General features: G+C 37.0%; 1 protein-coding gene across 1 annotated transcript in view; it reads right to left on the bottom strand.

Annotated features, from left to right (window-relative positions):
* LOC117326792 (dynein heavy chain 1, axonemal-like) overlaps positions 1-21,559 on the bottom strand; it is a 112,175-nt gene that overhangs the window by 47,096 nt on the left and 43,520 nt on the right. Inside the window, 20 exon segments of the mRNA XM_033883517.1 lie at positions 1,151-1,286; positions 3,632-3,828; positions 4,485-4,721; positions 6,713-6,885; positions 8,159-8,332; positions 8,422-8,579; positions 9,298-9,458; positions 10,452-10,592; positions 11,743-11,862; positions 12,725-12,883; positions 15,342-15,359; positions 17,231-17,350; positions 18,053-18,247; positions 18,693-18,870; positions 19,297-19,451; positions 19,598-19,689; positions 19,831-19,910; positions 20,551-20,657; positions 21,029-21,115; positions 21,397-21,546. Of these exon segments, the coding sequence (XP_033739408.1) occupies positions 1,151-1,286; positions 3,632-3,828; positions 4,485-4,721; positions 6,713-6,885; positions 8,159-8,332; positions 8,422-8,579; positions 9,298-9,458; positions 10,452-10,592; positions 11,743-11,862; positions 12,725-12,883; positions 15,342-15,359; positions 17,231-17,350; positions 18,053-18,247; positions 18,693-18,870; positions 19,297-19,451; positions 19,598-19,689; positions 19,831-19,910; positions 20,551-20,657; positions 21,029-21,115; positions 21,397-21,546 (2,838 nt within the window).

The following is a 21,559-nucleotide window of genomic DNA, read 5'->3' as shown; positions in this document are numbered from 1 at the left end:
CATTTTTTGGGGTCGCTAACGGAAGTGACTGGAGAGTTGGCCCTTTGCACATGTCATTTGTCTGAGCACATGGCTGTCACTACACTAGCATCAACAAAATGTTTTATGACTGTGTGGTACTTATAATATTGGCATCTAGTCATATATTTGTTACAATATATCCTATGGATTTTTTTGTTTTGTTTTTGTTTAACGTCCTATTAACAGCCAGGGTCATTTAAGGACGTGCCAGGTTTAGGAGGTGGAGGAAAGCCGGAGTACCCAGAGAAAAACCACCGGCCTACGGTCAGTACCTGGCAACTGCCCCACGTAGGTTTCTAACTCCAACCCAGAGGTGGAGGGCTAGTGATAAAGTTTCGGGACACCTTAACCACTCGGCCACCGCGGCTCCATATATTCTATGGAATGAGTATAAACTAGTTTACTGAATTTCTTCATGAGAATACGACGAAATCATTCGGTAGAATGACAAAAGTATGACGGTCGATCAGCTCACAGTGTCACTAGTAAGTTCTCATTCCTGTGTAACATCACTTTTTCATTGTTACATGTATTCTTGTTTTATCTTGACCATCAATGTTATTGATTTGTTTATATTTAATTGTTTTATCGTGTTTTCCTCATCAACAATGCCCTAGAAACGAAAGTAAAAGTAAAGACTGCCATTTTTTGTCAGTGTAAACAACCCAGCATAAATCACGCTATTTCCGAGCATTAGATTATTTTATCAACTAAAAACGCTTTAAATGCATGAAATTACTTATCATCATGCTATTTTTAATGCTTACTATCATTAAATACATATTTCTTTTTTTCTAACATATGCCTATGCTTATCCGGCAAGTACATGTAACACGAATTTGTGTATTCGTGTTACTCAATGTCTAAAGACGTCATGAAGGATATGGTGACACTTTTCTGTGACATCTCAAAAGTACGGAAGGAGTTAAAGAGACAATCTTTAAAATTAACATTTTCTAACAAATTGACCATGTGAGGCTATTCTCTTTAAGAACGATCCTTGTTACATAATTAACCATAATTAACCATCTCCCCTAAAGAGTCTCTTTATATAGAGAATCTCAAAACAGCATCCATGCTATATTATCTTATCGCCTAAAAGCTCACAAGTTTAGTGTGAAGTGCTTACCTGTGTATCAGAGAATAAAAACACGACAGGTTTGTTCTCCAAACCAGCCTTCATCATCACCTTCCTCAAATCTTCCCTCCATTCATTTGTACCATAGTTTTTGGCCAATTCTATTTGGAAGCATTCAAAGTCGGCACTATAGTTTAAAAGAAGAAAAAAAGGCAATTTCTTTGAAAAAATTCTCCATCTTTGAAAATAATGATAAATAAAACCCCCATCAAAACAGCAATTTTACAATGTAATGATTTCCCGATCAAACAAATTAGAGTTATGTCCCCTTGGCTAGAAATCTTCTTATAACTGAAAAATGAATTAGAGTTATGTCCCCTTGGCTAGAAATCTTCTTTTAACTGATATGAAATTCTACATGAGATATGTGTACAGACAGCAGACAGCTGGTATGACCTGTCACAACTTACAACGCGTAACACATCAAAAACTTACATGTGTGCGGCGTTTCTCGTCACAAACTTACATGTGTGCGGCCAGTCTTGTCACAAACTTACATGTGTGCGGCAAGTCTTGTCACAAACTTACATGTGAGCCGCAAGTCTCGTCAAACTTACATGTGTGCGGCCAGTCTCGTCACAAACTTACATGTGTGCGGCAAGTCTTGTCACAAACTTACATGTGTGCGGCAAGTCTCGTCACAAACTTACATGTGTGCGGCCAGTCTCATCACAAACTTACATGTGTGCGGCCAGTCTCGTCACAAACTTACATGTGTGCGGCAAGTCTCATCACAAACTTACATGTGTGCGGCAAGTCTCGTCACAAACTTACATGTGTGTGGCAAGTCTCGTCACAAACTTACATGTGTGTGGCAAGTCTCATCACAAACTTACATGTGTGCGGCCAGTCTCGTCACAAACTTACATGTGTGCGGCCAGTCTCGTCACAAACTTACATGTGTGCGGCCAGTCTCGTCAAACTTACATGTGTGCGGCCAGTCTCGTCACAAACTTACATGTGTGCGGCCAGTCTCGTCACAAACTTACATGTGTGTGGCCAGTCTCGTCACAAACTTACATGTGTGTGGCCAGTCTCGTCACAAACTTACATGTGTGCGGCCAGTCTCGTCACAAACTTACATGTGTGCGGCAAGTCTCATCACAAACTTACATGTGTGTGGCCAGTCTCGTCACAAACTTACATGTGTGCGGCCAGTCTCGTCACAAACTTACATGTGTGTGGCCAGTCTCGTCACAAACTTACATGTGTGCGGCAAGTCTCATCACAAACTTACATGTGTGTGGCCAGTCTTGTCAAACTTCATGTGTGTGGCCAGTCTCGTCACAACTTACATGTGTGTGGCAAGTCTCGTCACAAACTTACATGTGTGCGGCCAGTCTCGTCACAAACTTACATGTGTGTGGCCAGTCTCGTCAAACTTACATGTGTGTGGCCAGTCTCGTCACAACTTACATGTGTGCTGGCCAGTCTCGTCAAACTTACATGTGTGCGGCAAGTCTCGTCACAAACTTACATGTGTGCGGCCAGTCTCGTCAAACTTACATGTGTGTGGCCAGTCTCGTCAAACTTACATGTGTGCGGCAAGTCTCATCACAAACTTACATGTGTGCAGCCAGTCTCGTCACAAACTTACATGTGTGCGGCAAGTCTCTTCAAACTTACATGTGTGCGGCCAGTCTCGTCACAAACTTACATGTGTGCGGCAAGTCTCATCACAAACTTACATGTGTGCGGCCAGTCTCGTCACAAACTTACATGTGTGCGGCAAGTCTCGTCAAACTTACATGTGTGCGGCCAGTCTCGTCACAAACTTACATGTGTGCGGCCAGTCTCGTCACAAACTTACATGTGTGCGGCCAGTCTCGTCAAACTTACATGTGTGCGGCCAGTCTCGTCACAAACTTACATGTGTGTGGCCAGTCTCGTCACAAACTTACATGTGTGCGGCCAGTCTCGTCAAACTTACATGTGTGCGGCAAGTCTTGTCACAAACTTACATGTGTGTGGCCAGTCTCGTCACAAACTTACATGTGTGTGGCCAGTCTCGTCACAAACTTACATGTGTGCGGCAAGTCTCATCACAAACTTACATGTGTGCGGCAAGTCTCATCACAAACTTACATGTGTGCGGCCAGTCTCGTCAAACTTACATGTGTGCGGCAAGTCTCGTCAAACTTACATGTGTGTGGCCAGTCTCGTCAAACTTACATGTGTGCGGCAAGTCTCGTCACAAACTTACATGTGTGTGGCCAGTCTTGTCAAACTTACATGTGTGCGGCCAGTCTTGTCACAAACTTACATGTGTGCGGCAAGTCTCATCACAAACTTACATGTGTGTGGCCAGTCTCATCACAAACTTACATGTGTGTGGCCAGTCTCGTCACAAACTTACATGTGTGTGGCAAGTCTTGTCAAACTTACATGTGTGTGGCAAGTCTTGTCAAACTTACATGTGTGTGGCAAGTCTTGTCAAACTTACATGTGTGTGGCCAGTCTTGTCAAACTTACATGTGTGCGGCCAGTCTTGTCAAACTCTGCCGACCACTGCCGCCCATACCCAGCAGGAGTGCGTTGCCCATTGGCTGTCGGATAATTCGACTGATGCGGCTGACATGTTTCACAGCATCCATAAACAGTACAAGCTTCATCTGAGCTGTGGTGATCTGGTTGTAATCCTCCAAACTTTCCTCTAAAACCTTCACCATCTGAAAATTAAATTGATTAATTAAGTTTTGTCTTATGTTTTTGACTAGGGAGAGAATGAATGAATGAATGAATGAATGAATGAAAATGAATGAACGAAAATGAATGAATGAAAATGAATGAATGAAAATGCATGAAAATGAATGAATAAATGAATGAATGAATGCAAAATCTTAACATAATAAAATACAAAATTATGTCATAGAAGATTGTATAAAAACATTTAATCAAACAACTAGAGACTTTTTTGTGATCAATTTAGTTCTTGATATCAAGACACAAATACTGAGAACTTAGGCAATTCAAGACTTTCTGACAGGGACTGACGAGAGTGTTTATGAGTGTACGGATACTTAAGGATTAAACTGTCTTTTTTGTGTGTCTATGGTCGATAAAGATGCCAGAGCTTTGCAAACAAACGTCATATTGTGTGCCAGTAGTCCGTAGTCCTAGGCTTTTTCGCATAGGGCCATGCTTGTTTACGTTAGTTACAAGTACAATGTAGTTCCGGTGGGTGAATATATTCATGCACAGCATGGATTGATGTCACGTTTTGGGTGTCAATTATGCTCACATAGACTGCAAATCTTTTTACTTGGTTTATATCATGGCTTTGCCACCAAAATGTAAATATTGTAATATATTAGTAGCAGTAAACCTTTTCATGATCCTTCATTTCCATATATGGTTTGCTGTCACCGGCTCCAGGAGAAAGAAAATCACCAAACAAGATGGGCAGCTGATCGACCACCTTGTCAAACTCGAGGCTAAAGTCTGATTTCATTTTTTCCTTCATCAGATTATCAAACCAGTTGCGATCTTCATCATTGACGAGACGATCCTGGAAGACTCGACAGCTCTCGTGGTACCACAGCTTGAGGATGTCATTCAGGCCCTGTTATTGGATAAACGTTGATGATTTAGGTCAACACACATCAAAGTAAATGATAAGTGATGGATTTAGAATCTAAAATTGTTTAACTGTTTGTTTTCAGCATGAGTTTTTAATATGAATTAAATCTTATGGAGCATTCGTTTTTGTGAAAGATCTTAAAACAGTAAGATGTAAATATCAGCATTTGTTGGGACATGAAATATACAAAATCTGCCTTCATCCATCAAAAAACATAATCTAATAAGGTTTTGTGTTGTATATACTTGGCTACTGTGATAAAAAAAAATACCAGGGCATATATGGGAATAGGGTTGGGTGGGGTAGGGGAGAGGGATGGCACTAGGGGTGGGGGCAGAGTTGGGTGGGGTAGGGGAGTGGGATGGCACTAGGGGTGGGGACAGGGTTGGGTGGGGTAGGGGAGAGGGATGGCACTAGGGGTGGGGGCAGAGTTGGGTGGGGTAGGGGAGTGGGATGGCACTAGGGGTGGGGACAGGGTTGGGTGGGGTAGGGGAGAGGGATGGCACTAGGGGTGGGGGCAGGGTTGGGTGGGGTAGGGGAGTGGGATGGCACTAGGGGTGGGGACAGGGTTGGGTGGGGTAAGGGAGTGGGATGGCACTAGGGGTGGGGACAGGGTTGGTTGGGGTAGGGGAGAGGGATGGCACTAGGGGTGGGGACAGGGTTGGTTGGGGTAGGGGAGAGGGATGGCACTAGGGGTGGGGACAGGGTTGGGTGGGGTAAGGGAGTGGGATGGCACTAGGGGTGGGGACAGGGTTGGGTGGGGTAGGGGAGTGGGATGGCACTAGGGGTGGGGACAGGGTTGGGTGGGGTAGGGGAGAGGGATGGCACTAGGGGTGGGGACAGGGTTGGGTGGGGTAAGGGAGTGGGATGGCACTAGGGGTGGGGACAGGGTTGGGTGGGGTAGGGGAGAGGGATGGCACTAGGGGTGGGGACAGGGTTGGTTGGGGTAGGGGAGAGGGATGGCACTAGGGGTGGGGACAGGGTTGGGTGGGGTAGGGGAGAGGGATTGCACTAGGGGTGGGGACAGGGTTGGTTGGGGTAGGGGAGAGGGATGGCACTAGGGGTGGGGGAAAGGGTTGGGTGGGGTAGGGGAGTGGTTGGGGATGGAAGGCTTTAGTGATGTGGTGGGGGTGGGGTGGGGAAGGGATAGGTTAGAAAATGAGGAAGTCGAGGGAAAGGTTTGAGGGGTAGAGAGAGGATGAAGGGAATGATAGAGGAGGAGCTGGGTAAGGAAAAGGTTGGGATGGAGGATAAAGGGAGGGGGAGGAAGGTAAGGGGAGGGGCTTGGGGGGGGGGGGGGGGGGGGATGTAGGGAAATCCTTCAAGCCATCACCACAAGATGATATTGTGTGACAATTCTAATAAGAAGTTAACTGACTGAAATGAAGAAAAAAAATACAAAATCCAAAACCTTTCTGCTTATGGAAATGAAACCCATCCTTTAGAATAACATGAAATTGATTTAGTAATACAGGATAAATAGTAGGCATAAACAATAATAACATCATTTTAAAATCTTGAATGCATTCAACAATGAAACTGCAAAGTGATGGAAAATAAATCTACAATTGAAACATAACTTGTATAATAATCATCAATAAACAACAAAGATAATGTATACTTACTAAAGTGAACTGAAAAAGTCACAGCATTATCAGAATCATTTCAGACAGACATGGGAATCATAACAGAGGAAAGTTTCTTATTGTTTTGTTACTATTCTTAACTTCTTTTAATATTGGTAAAAGAAATGTATCAAACAAGAGACTTCAGTTCAAATGATTCAAGTTTTGTTTTCACAATATTTTTGTCCTGGGTCATAATTGCTCATTAAATATTTGCCAGTGAGATCTTTGCCAGATCTCTGACAGTGAGATCTTTGCCAGATCTCTGAAAGTGAGATCTTTACCGGTGAGATCTATCTTTACATTTGATAAAACAAAATATCCATCATCAAACAGAACAAAACATACCTCAATCTTGCCTGGCTCCATCATGAGCATTCCCTGAAACACTCGGGACAAGTCACGCAGGTTAAAGGTGTAGTGAGACTTGGCAGGAGTTGGCAGAAGCTGAGAGCTGATCTCATTGTACATGTTGATACAGGTGTCGACTAGAGCGTCCGAGTGTGTCATCAGGGAGTTAGCTGTAAGAAACAACAGGGATATTACATTAACATGAACATTACATTAACATGAATGTTACATTAACAGGAATGTTACATTAACAGGAACATTACATTAACCGGAACATTACATTAACATGAATGTTACATTAACAGGAATGTTACATTAACAGGAACATTACATTAACAGGAATGTTACATTAACAGGAACATTACATTAACAGTGAAATTACATTAACAGGAATATTACATTAACAGAAATATTACATTAACATGTATATCACATTAACAGGAATGTTACATTAACACTAACAGGGACATAACATTAACAGGAATGTAACATTAACAGGAATGTTACATTAACAGGAATATTATATAAACAGGAATAATGCATTAACTGGAATATTACATTAACAGGGATAACAGAAATTCAATACTCTATTAAAATTCATGGCAAGCGTTGACTTGTATCTTTCTATAATACATGTATATGCAATGCATGTTAAGACAAGTGCAATCAATTATTGCGAAAGCTCACCGGCGGCAGCAATCACACTATGCATTCATTTTTTATGTATGTATAAGCATGTCATTTTGAAATTGTATGTCAAATAATATCGCTCCTAGACCTCTAATGGATGTATAAACCAAATAAGAAGGGTGTGGACTTACAAGCTTTTCAAAACTAACACCCAAAATCTTTAAAGTGAGTTTTTGTGTCAAAAAAACTAAGTCCACTTAATGGTAAAATGCCAAAATGCCAATTTTTTTTCTGCATGATTTGCCACAGCATCACTCCTGGATCTCTAATGAATGTATAAACCAAATTAGAAGGGTGATAGGTGTATACTTTTGGACTCACCCCCAAAACTTTAAAGTGAGTTTTGGTGCCAAAAAAGTTAAAGTCCACAAAATGGTAAAATGCGAAAAAATCACAATATTTTTCTGCATGATTTTGCCATAACATCACTCCTACACCTCTAATAAATGTATAAACCAAATTAGAAGGGCATGAGGTGTATACTTTTGGACTTACAAGCTTTCCAAAAACTTACCCCCAAAACTTTGAAGTTTTGGGGTGGGACGACGACGCCGACGCCGGGGTGACAGCATTAGCTCTCGGTTACTCGAAACCGGTGAGCTAAAAACTATTTTGATTCCTTCTTTTAATCACTGGTCATCTTTTAGAAAGAAAATTACCAAATGGACCGTCTTACCATCTTAAACGTAAGTTTGATTGTATGAGTGCCAAATTTGACTTAAATACACATGATACTCTGTAACGTTTACTTACGAATCCACGACTTGAGGATGGCAGTGAAGATCTTCTTTTTACTGATATCTTCCATCTCTGTGAACGCCAGGAGATTGAAGTGTCGAACAAGACGGGCTGAGATTGGGTTACGTCCACCTCCCGGGGGTCCCATGGCGCAGCAGAAGTTCACATCCACAAGTTTTCGGAACTCGCCTAGAAGATAAACGATACATTAATTATTGAAACAAAAGCAGGTCATTTTGACAAATTACGAATAGTTAAAAAATAATGACATTTCTTACCAATAGCTTTTCTGTCATACCATCCATTGAAATCTAGCCACTGTCGAATCAGCTCAATCGGAGGCTGGGCACCGTACGTCTCCAGGGCAGGCATGTTGAGATCATCAATGAAGAAGATGAAGTATTTACCTAACGGAGGTCCAAACACTCCCTTACGCCTAAAATCAGTCGAAATGAGACGTCAAATGTCAAATATGTTTCATTAGAAATCCAAACTGCACTGAATTTCATATAGAAGTAGAAATGTGTCAGTGAAACATGTCCTGCTTCGGTGGAAATAATTTTCCAATTTTGACAACACAACATTGAGTAAAAATTTAACTCTGCAAAACTAATCTGTGTTAAAAATATTCTGTAAAAAACTTCAAAATTCCAGGGAAGATATAATTCCATTTTAACAGCACAGCATTCATATCTGACTCCATTAGAATAATCACAAACAATATAAGGACCTTATGAATATGAATGAGTGCAGGACAAAACCTGCAAAACTTCTTTACTAAATCTGACAGACGAAGGGTTGCACTCTACCCTAACCCCACCCCCAAACCCCACCAGCAATCACTTCACCCCCTCCCCCAACCCCACCCCAAACCCAACCCCAATAACTTCACCCCAAACCCCACCACCAATCACTTCACCCCCTCCCCCAACCCCCACACCCCCCCCCCAACCCCACCTCTAATCACTTCACCCCAAACCCTATCCCCCAAACCCCACCCCCCAAACCCAACCCCCAATCACTCCATCCCCCTCCCCCAACCCCCCCAACCCCCAAAACACCACCCCCCCACCCCCCTACTCCCAATAACTTTGTGGTGGCCATGACGTGTTTATTTAGAATACTTGTGGTAACACGACTACTTTGAGACTGACCTCTTGTCCAGTTTGCCATCAATCATATCTTGTGTCTGGTTAGCACTGGTCTTGGCCGAGAACACCATGAATTCAGGGACATACTCTTTGGGCATCTTTGTGGTCAGTTTGTCCGCAATGGTCAAGGTTTTACCGGTACCGGTCGGACCAACACACATCACCTGTGTAGAGACAACACAATCTTACCATATTACCAGTTTTCTTGTTCGTTAATTTACCGTATTACCAGTTTTCTCGTTTGTTAATTTACCGTATTATCATTTTTCTTGTTCGTTAATTTACCGTATTAACAGTTTTCTCGTTCGTTAATTTACCGTATTATCAGTTTTCTTGTTTGTTAATTTACCGTATTACAAGTTTTCTTGTTCGTTAATTTACCATATTACCAGTTTTCTCGTTTGTTAATTTACCGTATTACCATTTTCTCTTTCATTAATTTACCGTATTATCAGTTTTCTCGTTCGTTAATTTACCGTATTACCAGTTTTCTCGTTTGTTAATTTACCGTATTACCAGTTTTCTCTTTCATTAATTTACCGTATTACCAGTTTTCTCGTTTGTTAATTTACTGTATTACCAGTTTTCTCGTTTGTTAATTTACCGTATTACCAGTTTTCTCTTTCATTAATTTACCGTATTAACAGTTTTCTTGTTCGTTAATTTACCGTGTTACCAGTTTTCTCGTTTGTTAATTTACCGTATTACCAGTTTTCTCTTTCATTAATTTACCGTATTACCAGTTTTCTTGTTCGTTAATTTACCGTATTACCAGTTTTCTCGTTTGTTAATTAACCGTATTACCAGTTTTCTCGTTTGTTAATTTACCGTATTACCAGTTTTCTCGTTTGTTAATTTACCGTATTACCAGTTTTCTCGTTTGTTAATTTACCGTATTACCAGTTTTCTCGTTTGTTAATTTACCATATTAACAGTTTTCTCGTTCGTTAATTTACCGTATTATCAGTTTTCTCGTTCGTTAATTTACCGTATTACCAGTTTTCTCGTTTGTTAATTTACTGTATTACCAGTTTTCTCTTTCATTAATTAACCATATTACCAGTTTTCTCGTTTGTTAATTTCAGTCGAAATACTACATATTTCTATGTACTAAATATCATTGTTTATGTAACAGAGATAAAGGGAGGCAACTCTACCGTTTTCCTGTTCAGCAGCAGTCTCTCGATGATAGCGGCACTCCTGATGGTATCAATGGTGGGTACAATGATATCTGCGAACTTGGTGTCTGGTGGAACGGAAAACTCTCCCAGTCCGTACAGCCAGTTCCTCCACGTCACCTGGTGTCAATAAATGTTACTAAATTATTGGGAGATAATTTATTTCAAAATTAGCCAATACTCCTTACTTTTTGTTTTTATCCAATATCACGTTATTTACCCGCCCCCCACAACATTGAGGAATATCAATAACAGATACTTGTGTATTTTTCATTAATTGTATAATTTTTGATACGTAACTACATGTATCTGGTTCCAAATTTGTGTTTTTATGACTTCTATCTAAAACTCGGAGTCAAAAATATTTACGTCAATAAAATAAAGACTAAGGAATCAAAGATGAATATGTTATTTTAATCTTTAATAAAAAAGTTTTCACAAATACAACAAAATTAAACAAGATAAAAGTAAAACAACGATTGTCCTGATAATTAATTTATTGACTAGTAGTGAAGTGAAATGTTCTTAGATTCTTCTTAGGTTCTTAAATTTCAGAATAATTTTTTTTTCAGACAATCATAAAACAATAATAACTACAGACCAAAAAATATTCCTCTTTAATTTCAAATTCTGATAACAATTTTTTTTTTTTTCAAGAGACAAAAACTGCAAATAAAATAAACATAAACAAAAATAAACGAATAGAATTAAAACTGCTCCAGAAGTTAATAACTGGAAACAAACAAACATGAACTGTAAACAGTTATACCGATCCTAGAGGTTTCCTCTCCTGAAACAAAAACGTGGAATGATGAAACTGCTGAACTACACGTGAAACATCTAAAGTCATATCAGGATTTGTGCCTGATAACACTGTATTAAAAAGAAGATAAGATGAGCTAGAAAACACGTACATGTTAGTAAAAACAGATGTCTGTTCTGATGTCAGTTTAGTGAGATGTCAGTTTAGTGAGATGTCAGTTTAGTGAGATATCAGTTAAGTGAGATGTCAGTTTAGTGAGATGTCAGTTAAGTGAGATGTCAGATATTTGAAATGTCAGTTTAGTGAGATGTCAGTTTAGTGAGATGTCAGATATTTGAAATGTCAGTTAAGTGAGATGTCAGTTTAGTGAGATGTCAGTTTAGTGTGATGTCAGATATTTGAAATGCCAGTTAAGTGAGATGTCAGTTTAGTGTGATGTCAGTTAAGTGTGATGTCAGTTAAGTGAGATGTCTGTTAAGTTTCGTTGTTTTTACATTATTAACTGACCTCTACTTTCTTTTCAGTTTCATCGTCATCAGGATCATCACCCTTGTTACTGCTGCTGAGGCCTCCATCATCCAGATAATAGTCGTACACAAGCCCTTCTTTTGGGAAAATCATCTTGGTCTGCAAAACAACATCAAACATATTGTATTTCATTGAAGATATGTTTCTGTTTGCTTTTAAAGTGTTATAAAAGGATGGTGAATAGCAGAATAAACAACATGCCTATACTTAATGATAACTGGACATGATCATCGCTACCAAAAACTGGATATTAACACACATTCATCTTTACAACACAGAAACAACGATAATCCTTTTCCTGCTCTCAACATATCCATTCAAACTAAGATTTTAAATATGTCAGTAAAGCTCATTTCAAGCCAATTAAATTGTTATTTGTTTTTCTTCAGGCATATCCCATACACAGATTTTATAAAGGATCTGCCGGTAGACATTTTAATAAATTTAACACGTTACTGATATATAAATAACCCCAGTATTATTGATACTGTACACGTACCTCGCTCTTATCCATGTTTTTACTGATATATAAATAACCCCAGTATTATTGATACTGTACGTGTACCTCGCTCTTATCCATGTTTTTACTGATATATAAATAACCCCAGTATTATTGATACTGTAAGTGTACCTCGCTCTTATCCATGTTTTTACTGATATATAAATAACCCCAGTATTATTGATACTGTACGTGTACCTCGCTCTTATCCATGTTTTTACTGATATATAAATAACCCCAGTATTATTGATACTGTACGTGTACCTCGCTCTTATCCATGTTTTTACTGATATATAAATAACCCCAGTATTATTGATACTGTACGTGTACCTCGCTCTTATCCATGTTTTTACTGATATATAAATAACCCCAGTATTATTGATACTGTACACGTACCTCGCTCTTATCCATGTTTTTACTGATATATAAATAACCCCAGTATTATTGATACTGTACGTGTACCTCGTTCTTATCCATGTTTTCGTGGAGCCACGTGGAGAATTTCACCCAACTGTCGTTATCACCAGTACAGCCGACGGACCAGACGAGACTGAAGAAGAACCACGGCTCGATCAGGTCACCGAGACGGTCGAGACTCTCCTGAGGAATGGCGGGGTCACCCTGAAAGTCATCATATAGCAAGTTTATCAGTCAAGGTTTTAACTTTACCGACACAATGTTAAAGTCAGCGATCCTAATGACATAAATACAGGTATCTTACTGTACAACATTCCTACATTTACCGTAAACAGAATTTTAAAAGTTTTCTTACACACCTGTTAATGCAAACAAATTTTGGGGATGACAAATGGATGTATCTTATTATCATGAAACAGACTATAGTTTTCTCTATCATTTTAAAGGAATGCAAAAATGACTGTTAAAATCTGCAATCTAGAGCAGTATGAGAGTTTACTCCTATCACAAATAAGATAAAAGGAAATTTAATGTTGCTAGGTTTTTGCTAGATTTTAATAATAAAGTAACTCAAAACTAAAAACTATAAAACAGTATCGGTAGTTGAAAGTATGACTTTAAAACATAATATAGAAACTGTATATATATTTATATAACCTCAGTATGAAATTCATATGTATATATACTAAGTACTAATTTTCAAAATAATAAAATATTCAATTCTAACATTTTCTAACTTCAGTATGAATATTCATATGTATATATAAAGTACTAAAAATTAAAATAATCAATCCTAACATTTTTTAACTTCAGTATGAATATTTATATGTATATAAAGTACTAAAAAATAAAATATTCAATTCTAACATTTTAGTTGATTTATGTGAAACAATATATTTTGTCTAAGGAATACATATGTGAACAAGTAAGCTGGCTCATTCTAAATATAATATGTGTGGTTGTTTTTTTTATGTGAATATTGTTAGTAAACAGCTGTTTTTCTACTCTATAAATCCTCAGCCTTGATAAGTACTGGATTTCAGCGTTAAAACCTTTCTAATTAACTAGCGTGACACCCATATCCAGTGATGTTTAGTTTATATTCAATTCTACACAGCAGAAAACTTTGACCAGTTTAATAGTTTGTGTGGCCGTGCTGTAAATGATGTTACACCTGATGTAAGTTCTAATGATAGAACTGTCCCCACAGACCTTCTGCTATAATTCTAAAATTACAGCCAATCAGAGTTCATAGCAGCCATCTTGAATCTCAAAACCTAAAATTCAAGTGGATTTGACATATGGAGTATACATTATACTCCATCCCAGCTTCCTCTTCATAGAGTGTATAATAACAACAGTCCACCAGAGTTATAACTGTAAACATATCTCAGCCAAGCAGAGCCATCTTGAATATCTTTTATATTCAGTATAGCCTTTGTACATATTTGTATCTCTTTCATAAAGAAGGAACAATGATGGCCAAACAGACGAGACATCGCTAAACATCTAAAATAATCACAGCATATTAATTCCATACTTTGGATGAATCCCATAGTGACCATTATATATATATATATATATATTTGTTTCATCCAAATAAATCCAGAAATAATGTCTACCCTGTAAAAAATCTTGCAGCATTTTTCTATGAAAGCTGGAAGCAATATAATAAACATAAATTACTTATATATTAATTACTAGCTGTAAGATTATGATGTAGGAAGCAGATTTGCTGAAAAAAGAATAATCACTTATTAGATTTTAATTTAAATGTATAAAAAGTATATATTATACATATCAAAGGCTATCCCACTAAATACAGAAATGCAAATTATCAAATCTCCTAAATTCAATAGAAAATTGTCCTTAATTAGCTAGATTATCGTATCAAACTCATACCATGATCAACAATTCTGCATTTACAAACAAAAGACAGGATTTAAGTTCCTGCTCACAAATATAAACCCCGACCCTCTTCATTTTTACAGTATCATTAGTTTTGGAATAGTAAGTTGAAAGTGTTTCACAAATAAGTCTTCCCACAAACTTTGATATCAAACTTTCACACCAGGAAAGGGAGGGCTATTTGTGGATAATAATGGTATTTTCAACTTAAGCAACTGAAAGAAAATTCAATAATTTGCATTTCTGATAAATCCATCTTTGACCAGAATAGGCACTTATACGAAGTGAAATTTTTATAATTTTACTCCATTGTTTGAACTAAAGTTCCAGCATTCTTATTTCATTAACACCCTTTAAGGGCTTTTTTCATGTAATAAAAGAGTATACAATTTTTGAACTTGAAATATTACTATCAAAACAATTAAATCAAAACAATAGAACTTTCAAATGACAATTATTTTGAATTAAGTATATATAGAGTTAGGAGTACTTATGTATTCTGTAAGGTTTAGAAACGTGAATATTTGACAATATGATAAACATATACATTTACAAAGGGAGTCTAAAACTTGGTAGAATATTCGTTTAAAAACTCATTAAAATGTTGAGTACAGATTTTGACGTATAAGTGCCCTTGGGTGTGGGAAGTGACCTTGAGGCTACGTGCATTTCTAGTCATTTGACCTTGAGGCTACGTGCGTTTCTAGTCATGCTATGTGTCGCCACCACAGGTATACCCTGACATGCAGCTTACCACTCGACGCCGACTAGGCTGTTAGAGGTGATCAAAAAGTGTTACTATGACAACAAGGCAGGACGGACATGTCACACAGAAATCTCTTAAAATAATCTCTAACCCTTAAATATCATCATAACATACAAGGTCAGATGGACATGTAACACAGAAATCTCTTAAAATAATCTCTAACCCATAAATATCATATTATCGTACAAGGCAGGATGGACTTGTATTACACAAAAATAATTGAACATTTTTATCCCCTTTTATCCTTAAAACATACAAGGTCACGTCTCCTAAAAACAATCTCCAACCTCCAAGCATCAAAGTCTAAAGTAGAGAAAACAACTATAATTTGATTTGCTATGAATCTCTAAAACTTTCCACATACATTAAAATGAAATGCTTACATCAGACAATTTATTTCAACCCTGAAGTCTGCAATCATTACCACTCCTAGAGCCATACCCAAGTAGTATTGATACAGGTGAGGTGGATTTGTCATAGAATTAGTCACTGGTTTACCACCTATATGACTTTACTTTTTTTCATCCCTTTGTCATAGCTATAGAGCGACCTTTAAGTAATCTCTAAACCATACATAATCTCTAAACCATACATTATCTCTTAACCATACATAATCTCTAAATCATGCAAAATCTCTAAACCATACATAATCTCTAAACCATACATAATCTCTAAACCATACAAAATCTCTAAACCATACATAATCTCTAAACCATACAAAATATCTTAACCATACATAATCTCTAAACCATACAAAATCTCTAAACCATACATAATCTCTAAACCATACAAAATATCTTAACCATACATAATCTCTAAACCATACATAATCTCTAAACCATACAAAATCTCTTAACCATACATAATCTCTAAACCATACATAATCTCTAAACCATGCAAAATCTCTAAACCATACATAATCTCTAAACCATACAAAATCTCTTAACCATACATAATCTCTAAACCATACATAATCTCTAAACCATACCTAATCTCTAAACCATACATAATCTCTTAACCATACAAAATCTCTAAACCGTACATAATCTCTAAACCATACAAAATCTCTAAACCTTGAAACATATTTCTATCAAAATCGTACTGCTGAAATAAGTTTACCAGGGTAGATTATACCTCATGAATTAATGCCTACTGTATATAGTGATAGAATGGCTATTCACACAGATAAAATAAAAAATAATGATGGTCATTTTATCAGAAAGTGATCTCTGTGAAATGTTGATATGAGGTCAACACAACACAAAGTCAACCACTAGAACATCTATCAACTAAAAAATAATTTTCACACAAAGCAATTTTAAAACAAATCACACAAAAAAAATGAATTAACAGGTCATAGATAGTAAAGGCAAACAATTCATAAAGCTTAAATCTGCTAATGAACAAAAATGTTGGGACAATTGTTATACTTGGTATACGAAATATCAATAGCTGTAGAATTATTATTTATATATTAAACACTGCACACGAAAACATGAGAAATCTATAATATTTTAAATCAGACACTTTTGTCAAATTTTATAAGATTAAAATATTGATCGGTGACAAATATGTTAAGTCATCGCTATTGTAAACACTAAAACTTCTAATTAGGAAAAAAGAATTATCTGAATGTATAATGATACAAAAGTAGTATTTGAAACATAGAATTAGACGATGAATTAAAGAAGAAAAAAAGATTTCCATTTCTAACTCTGATAAAGGTCTTCTTGTAAAAACACACTTTTCCTCAACAACAGTTCAAAAGTATGTCTGGGGAAAGAAAATAGCACAGAAAATAATACAAAAAGAGAAAATCTGGTCAAGTCAAACATGGCAGAGACAACATTAGAGGAAAGTTGAGGAACTTTTCTTACCTCCTGGGGCACAAATGGAGTGAAGAAACTCTCGACCATTTTCAGCAAACTGAACACCAAGTTACAGTCGACAGTCGGGATAATCTCCTTCATGTTTCTCCTCACAAACTTAATGGCCGGCTGTGTGAACATAAACATAGAATTACACATCCTTACAAACATAGAATTACACATCCTTACAAACTTAATGGCCGGCTGTGTGAAGAGAAACATAGAATTACACATCCTTACAAACATAGAATTACACATCCTTACAAACATAGAATTACACATCCTTACAAACTTAATGGCCGGCTGTGTGAAGAGAAACATAGAATTACACATCCTTACAAACATAAAATTAAACATCCTTACAAACATAAAATTAAACATCCTTACAGACAAAGAATTACACATCCTTACAAACATAGAATTACACATTCTTACAAACTTAATGGCCGGCTGTGGGAAGAGAAACATAGAATTACACATCCTTACAAACATAAAATTACACATCCTATCAACATAGAATTACACATCCTTACAGACAAAGAATTAAACATCCTTACAAACATTTAGTTTAAACAGTATTTTATTAATTCATAGACATTGCATACAAAAAAACAAAATATCATTTCTGATGTAGAAACTTTATTTTACTTGAAATTTAATCATCATCAAGTATAAAAAAAAAGCAAAAATAAACAGCAAACTTTCTCTGTAAAATTTAAAACCAACTAAATGGAAAATGAAAAAATCAAATTACTCTCAAAATTTAAAATTAACAGAGAACATCAAAATAAATATTGAGGAAAACAAAGAAAATATTTTGATGATTCCTACCTCCATGTAGGTTTCAAACAGCTCTTCCAGTTTCTCTTTGTGGGGGTAGATAGCGTCTGGCAGTTGTCTAAGCCAGCACTCAACAAACGGTTTCAGTCCGATGTAACTCGGCTCCAGGTAAACCATACCACATCGACTGACGGTGGCAGGGGAGGCAACTGCGAGATCCTGGACTTCAAACATCATGGTCATGTCCTGGCAAACAAAAAAAAACATGCATATCTTCAATTTTTTTTAAATATGCTTTCAGAATACTTTACAATGCTTTGACAATACCTTACAAGTTTTCACACTTGTCTACCTTACAATACAAAACATTTACAATTTACATTACTTTTTTCATTATTACAATATCTTTTACAATATTTCACATTACTTTTTTCATTACTACAATATCTTTTACAATATTTCACATTACTTTTTTCATTACTACAATATCTTTTACAATAATTTACAATAATTTACAATATTTTTACAATATTTTATAATATGTTTACAATATTTTACAATATGTTTACAATATTTTATAATATGTTTACAATATTTTATAATATGTTTACAATATTTTACAATATCTTTACGATGTTTTATAACATTATTTGACGATGTTATGAGTTATAACTATGGTATACTAGCGTACCTCTGACAGTTTGATGATTTCTCCACTACTGAGGCAGAGTTTCTTATTATCGTCCAGGACAGTGTTCATGTTCTCGATCCACACCGCGTCTACAGGCCCATCAAACACGTACCATCTCTTCTTGTTGTCTGTGGCCGAGGCGCCCCCACGGATCAGTGATGACAAGATTCCGTCCGTCCTGGTGACAGGATGTCAGACACAAGTGTCATAGTATTGTAGGAAGTTAATAATCCGATACTTTAAATTTCTGTGTCTTAAAGCTGATTATAGTATCTCACTTGTGATGTTTACATGCATTTTCATGTTTAAGTTAAATTAACTGATTCCAACAACATCTTATTTATACAAGGTCATAAGGTCAACCCTCCCCCCCCAAAAAAATAATAACAATTCCAAGGTCACGAGGTCAAACTCTGTAATCAGTACATACCATTCAAAGGTCACGAGGTCAAACTATGTAATCAGTACATACCATTCAAAGGTCATGAGGTCAAATTCTCTGTAATCAGTACATACCGTTCAAAGGTCATGAGGTCAAATTCTCTGTAAGTAGTACATACCATTCAAAGGTCATGAGGTCAAACTCTCTGTAATCAGTACATACCATTCGTGGGTCATGAGGTCAAACTCTCCGTACAACTGACCCATAGTGATGGACTTGGGATTGAGGACAAAGGTCGTGACGACCTGGAATGGGAATCCGGCCGGAGATTCCTCTCCCTGGAGGGCTGAGCACGCCTGCTTCAGCACATCATAACACTGGGAAGGGAAAATGTCTAATATTTATTTTACTCAAATAAAATTCTGTCTTATATGATAAACGCTAAAAAAAAAAAAAGTAATTGAGTAATTATCAAACATTTAAATTTATCTTTACTCCACTGAATTCCAGGTTTTAATCTGACCTTAGTTTTTCCAGATCCTGTCGGCCCAACCAACATAAGGCCGTGACGTACGACTGTTGTCTCAAACAGCTGGATGCACTTATGGATAAAACCTGCAGAAAATCAAATAACAAAACTGATAAAACCAACGAAACGTTCCGGCTGTCACCTTTATCTTCATCAATCTAAATTCTGATTACAGACATTATTCTTTGAAAGTTAAGAACGTTTGAAGACTGGCGATCACTTCTTACCTTCAACGTCCTTGAGGCCATTCTTGGTACACGTCTTTCTCAGTGAGGTATCCATAGAGCCATAATCAATTGGCTGTTCCCTAGGTGGATATTCATGTTTTTGTTATAATAATGGTGGAAATTCATGTTTTTATTATAATAATAATAATCTATCGAAGCTTTTTAACAAATTTATATTTAACAGGACATCATCAAATGAAAAGTTCGGCCTTCAGTAAGGGCCTTATATGATGTATTTAGACTCTTCTGTAAGTATGTTAAACAGTTCTTTTACATGAGGGGCCCTAATAAGTTTACAGACACACAGACAGACACACAGACACACAGACAGACAGTCCATTTACATGAGGGGCCCTAATAAGTTTACAGACACACAGACAGACACACAGACACACAGACAGACAGTCCATTTACATGAGGGGCCCTAATAAGTTTACAGACACACAGACAGACACATAGACACACAGACACACAGACAGACAGTCCATTTACATGAGGGGCCCTAATAAGTTTACAGACACACAGACAGACACACAGACAGACAGTCCATTTACATGAGGGGCCCTTATAACATTTTCACACAGGACAGTCAAGAAAATCTCAAAATCATGAGACCTTCGGTACTGGTACTATTTTTGTGTTTGGTTGCCCTTCCCCTCCCACCTACAAACAGCCAAATTGGACTTTCACTAAACGGAAGACACATCTCACCAAACTTACTTGATATTGGGGAACAGATCGGAAACGATACCGTTGAAGAGTTTCAAATCTTCCACCAAGAATTTTGGAACGTTGACATCACGGATAGCTCTCAATGCAATGAGTTCCTGGAAAAGTCGAGGAATTGGCCCCCAGTGAATAAATTGTTGTTCATAAAGTTACAGGTATAAGTTACATAATTTTAATCTAAATCTATATCACTCAAAGGACTTGATAAAAGTTTTAGACAACCTGTACAATTATTTTATAACAAATTAATGATTTTTATTCATACAATGTAATGGGAAGTTGAAATAAAAAGTTTTTCAATTTTTTTCACTGACATAACAGAAAGTGTTTATTTTGCTTATATTGGTAATTTTTTGAGGGAAAAAAATCAAAAAAATTCAAAGAGGAAAAATTATGATAGCTGGAAAATTTAAGAATAACAGTGAAATAAAGATCAGACATGAAATGTACGACACATCTAGTAACGAACCTCGTCCATATCGCCATACTGTCGTTTTAAGTTACCGGCCGCAGAAATCACAGACTTGACAGCTCGCATACCAAAATCGTAATGGTCCTGGATGTTAAAATCATAAATCATTGTGTGAAGTTCAGCGACACTACATTTCTTGTTAACTTGACTAATGTATGCAAAGTCAAATAATATTATCTACAGAATATTTCTTTTTTTAACATTTAATGATTCTTGAGCTCTAGTTAATTTTTTGGTCTTTAAAGACATAAGATGAATCTTGACAACAAACCTGAGAACTGAGCTGTTCGGATGAGAGTTTGAATGTGGACAACAAACCTGAGAACTGAGCTGTTCGGATGAGAGTTTGAATGTGGACAACAAACCTGAGAACTGAGCTGTTCGGATGAGAGTTTGAATGTGGACACAATCTTCTTGGAGAGAACTCTGGCGTCGGAGAAACCAAAAGAGAAAAGACTGATCTCGGCAATGAGGGCATAGTCCGGTACCATCATAGCTACAGGACGGAACAACGCCTAAAAGTAACAA

The sequence above is a fragment of the Pecten maximus genome, chromosome 5, assembly GCF_902652985.1.
Source record: "Pecten maximus chromosome 5, xPecMax1.1, whole genome shotgun sequence".
Lineage (NCBI taxonomy): Eukaryota > Metazoa > Mollusca > Bivalvia > Pectinida > Pectinidae > Pecten > Pecten maximus.
This window is presented reverse-complemented; position numbering and strand designations above follow the sequence as displayed.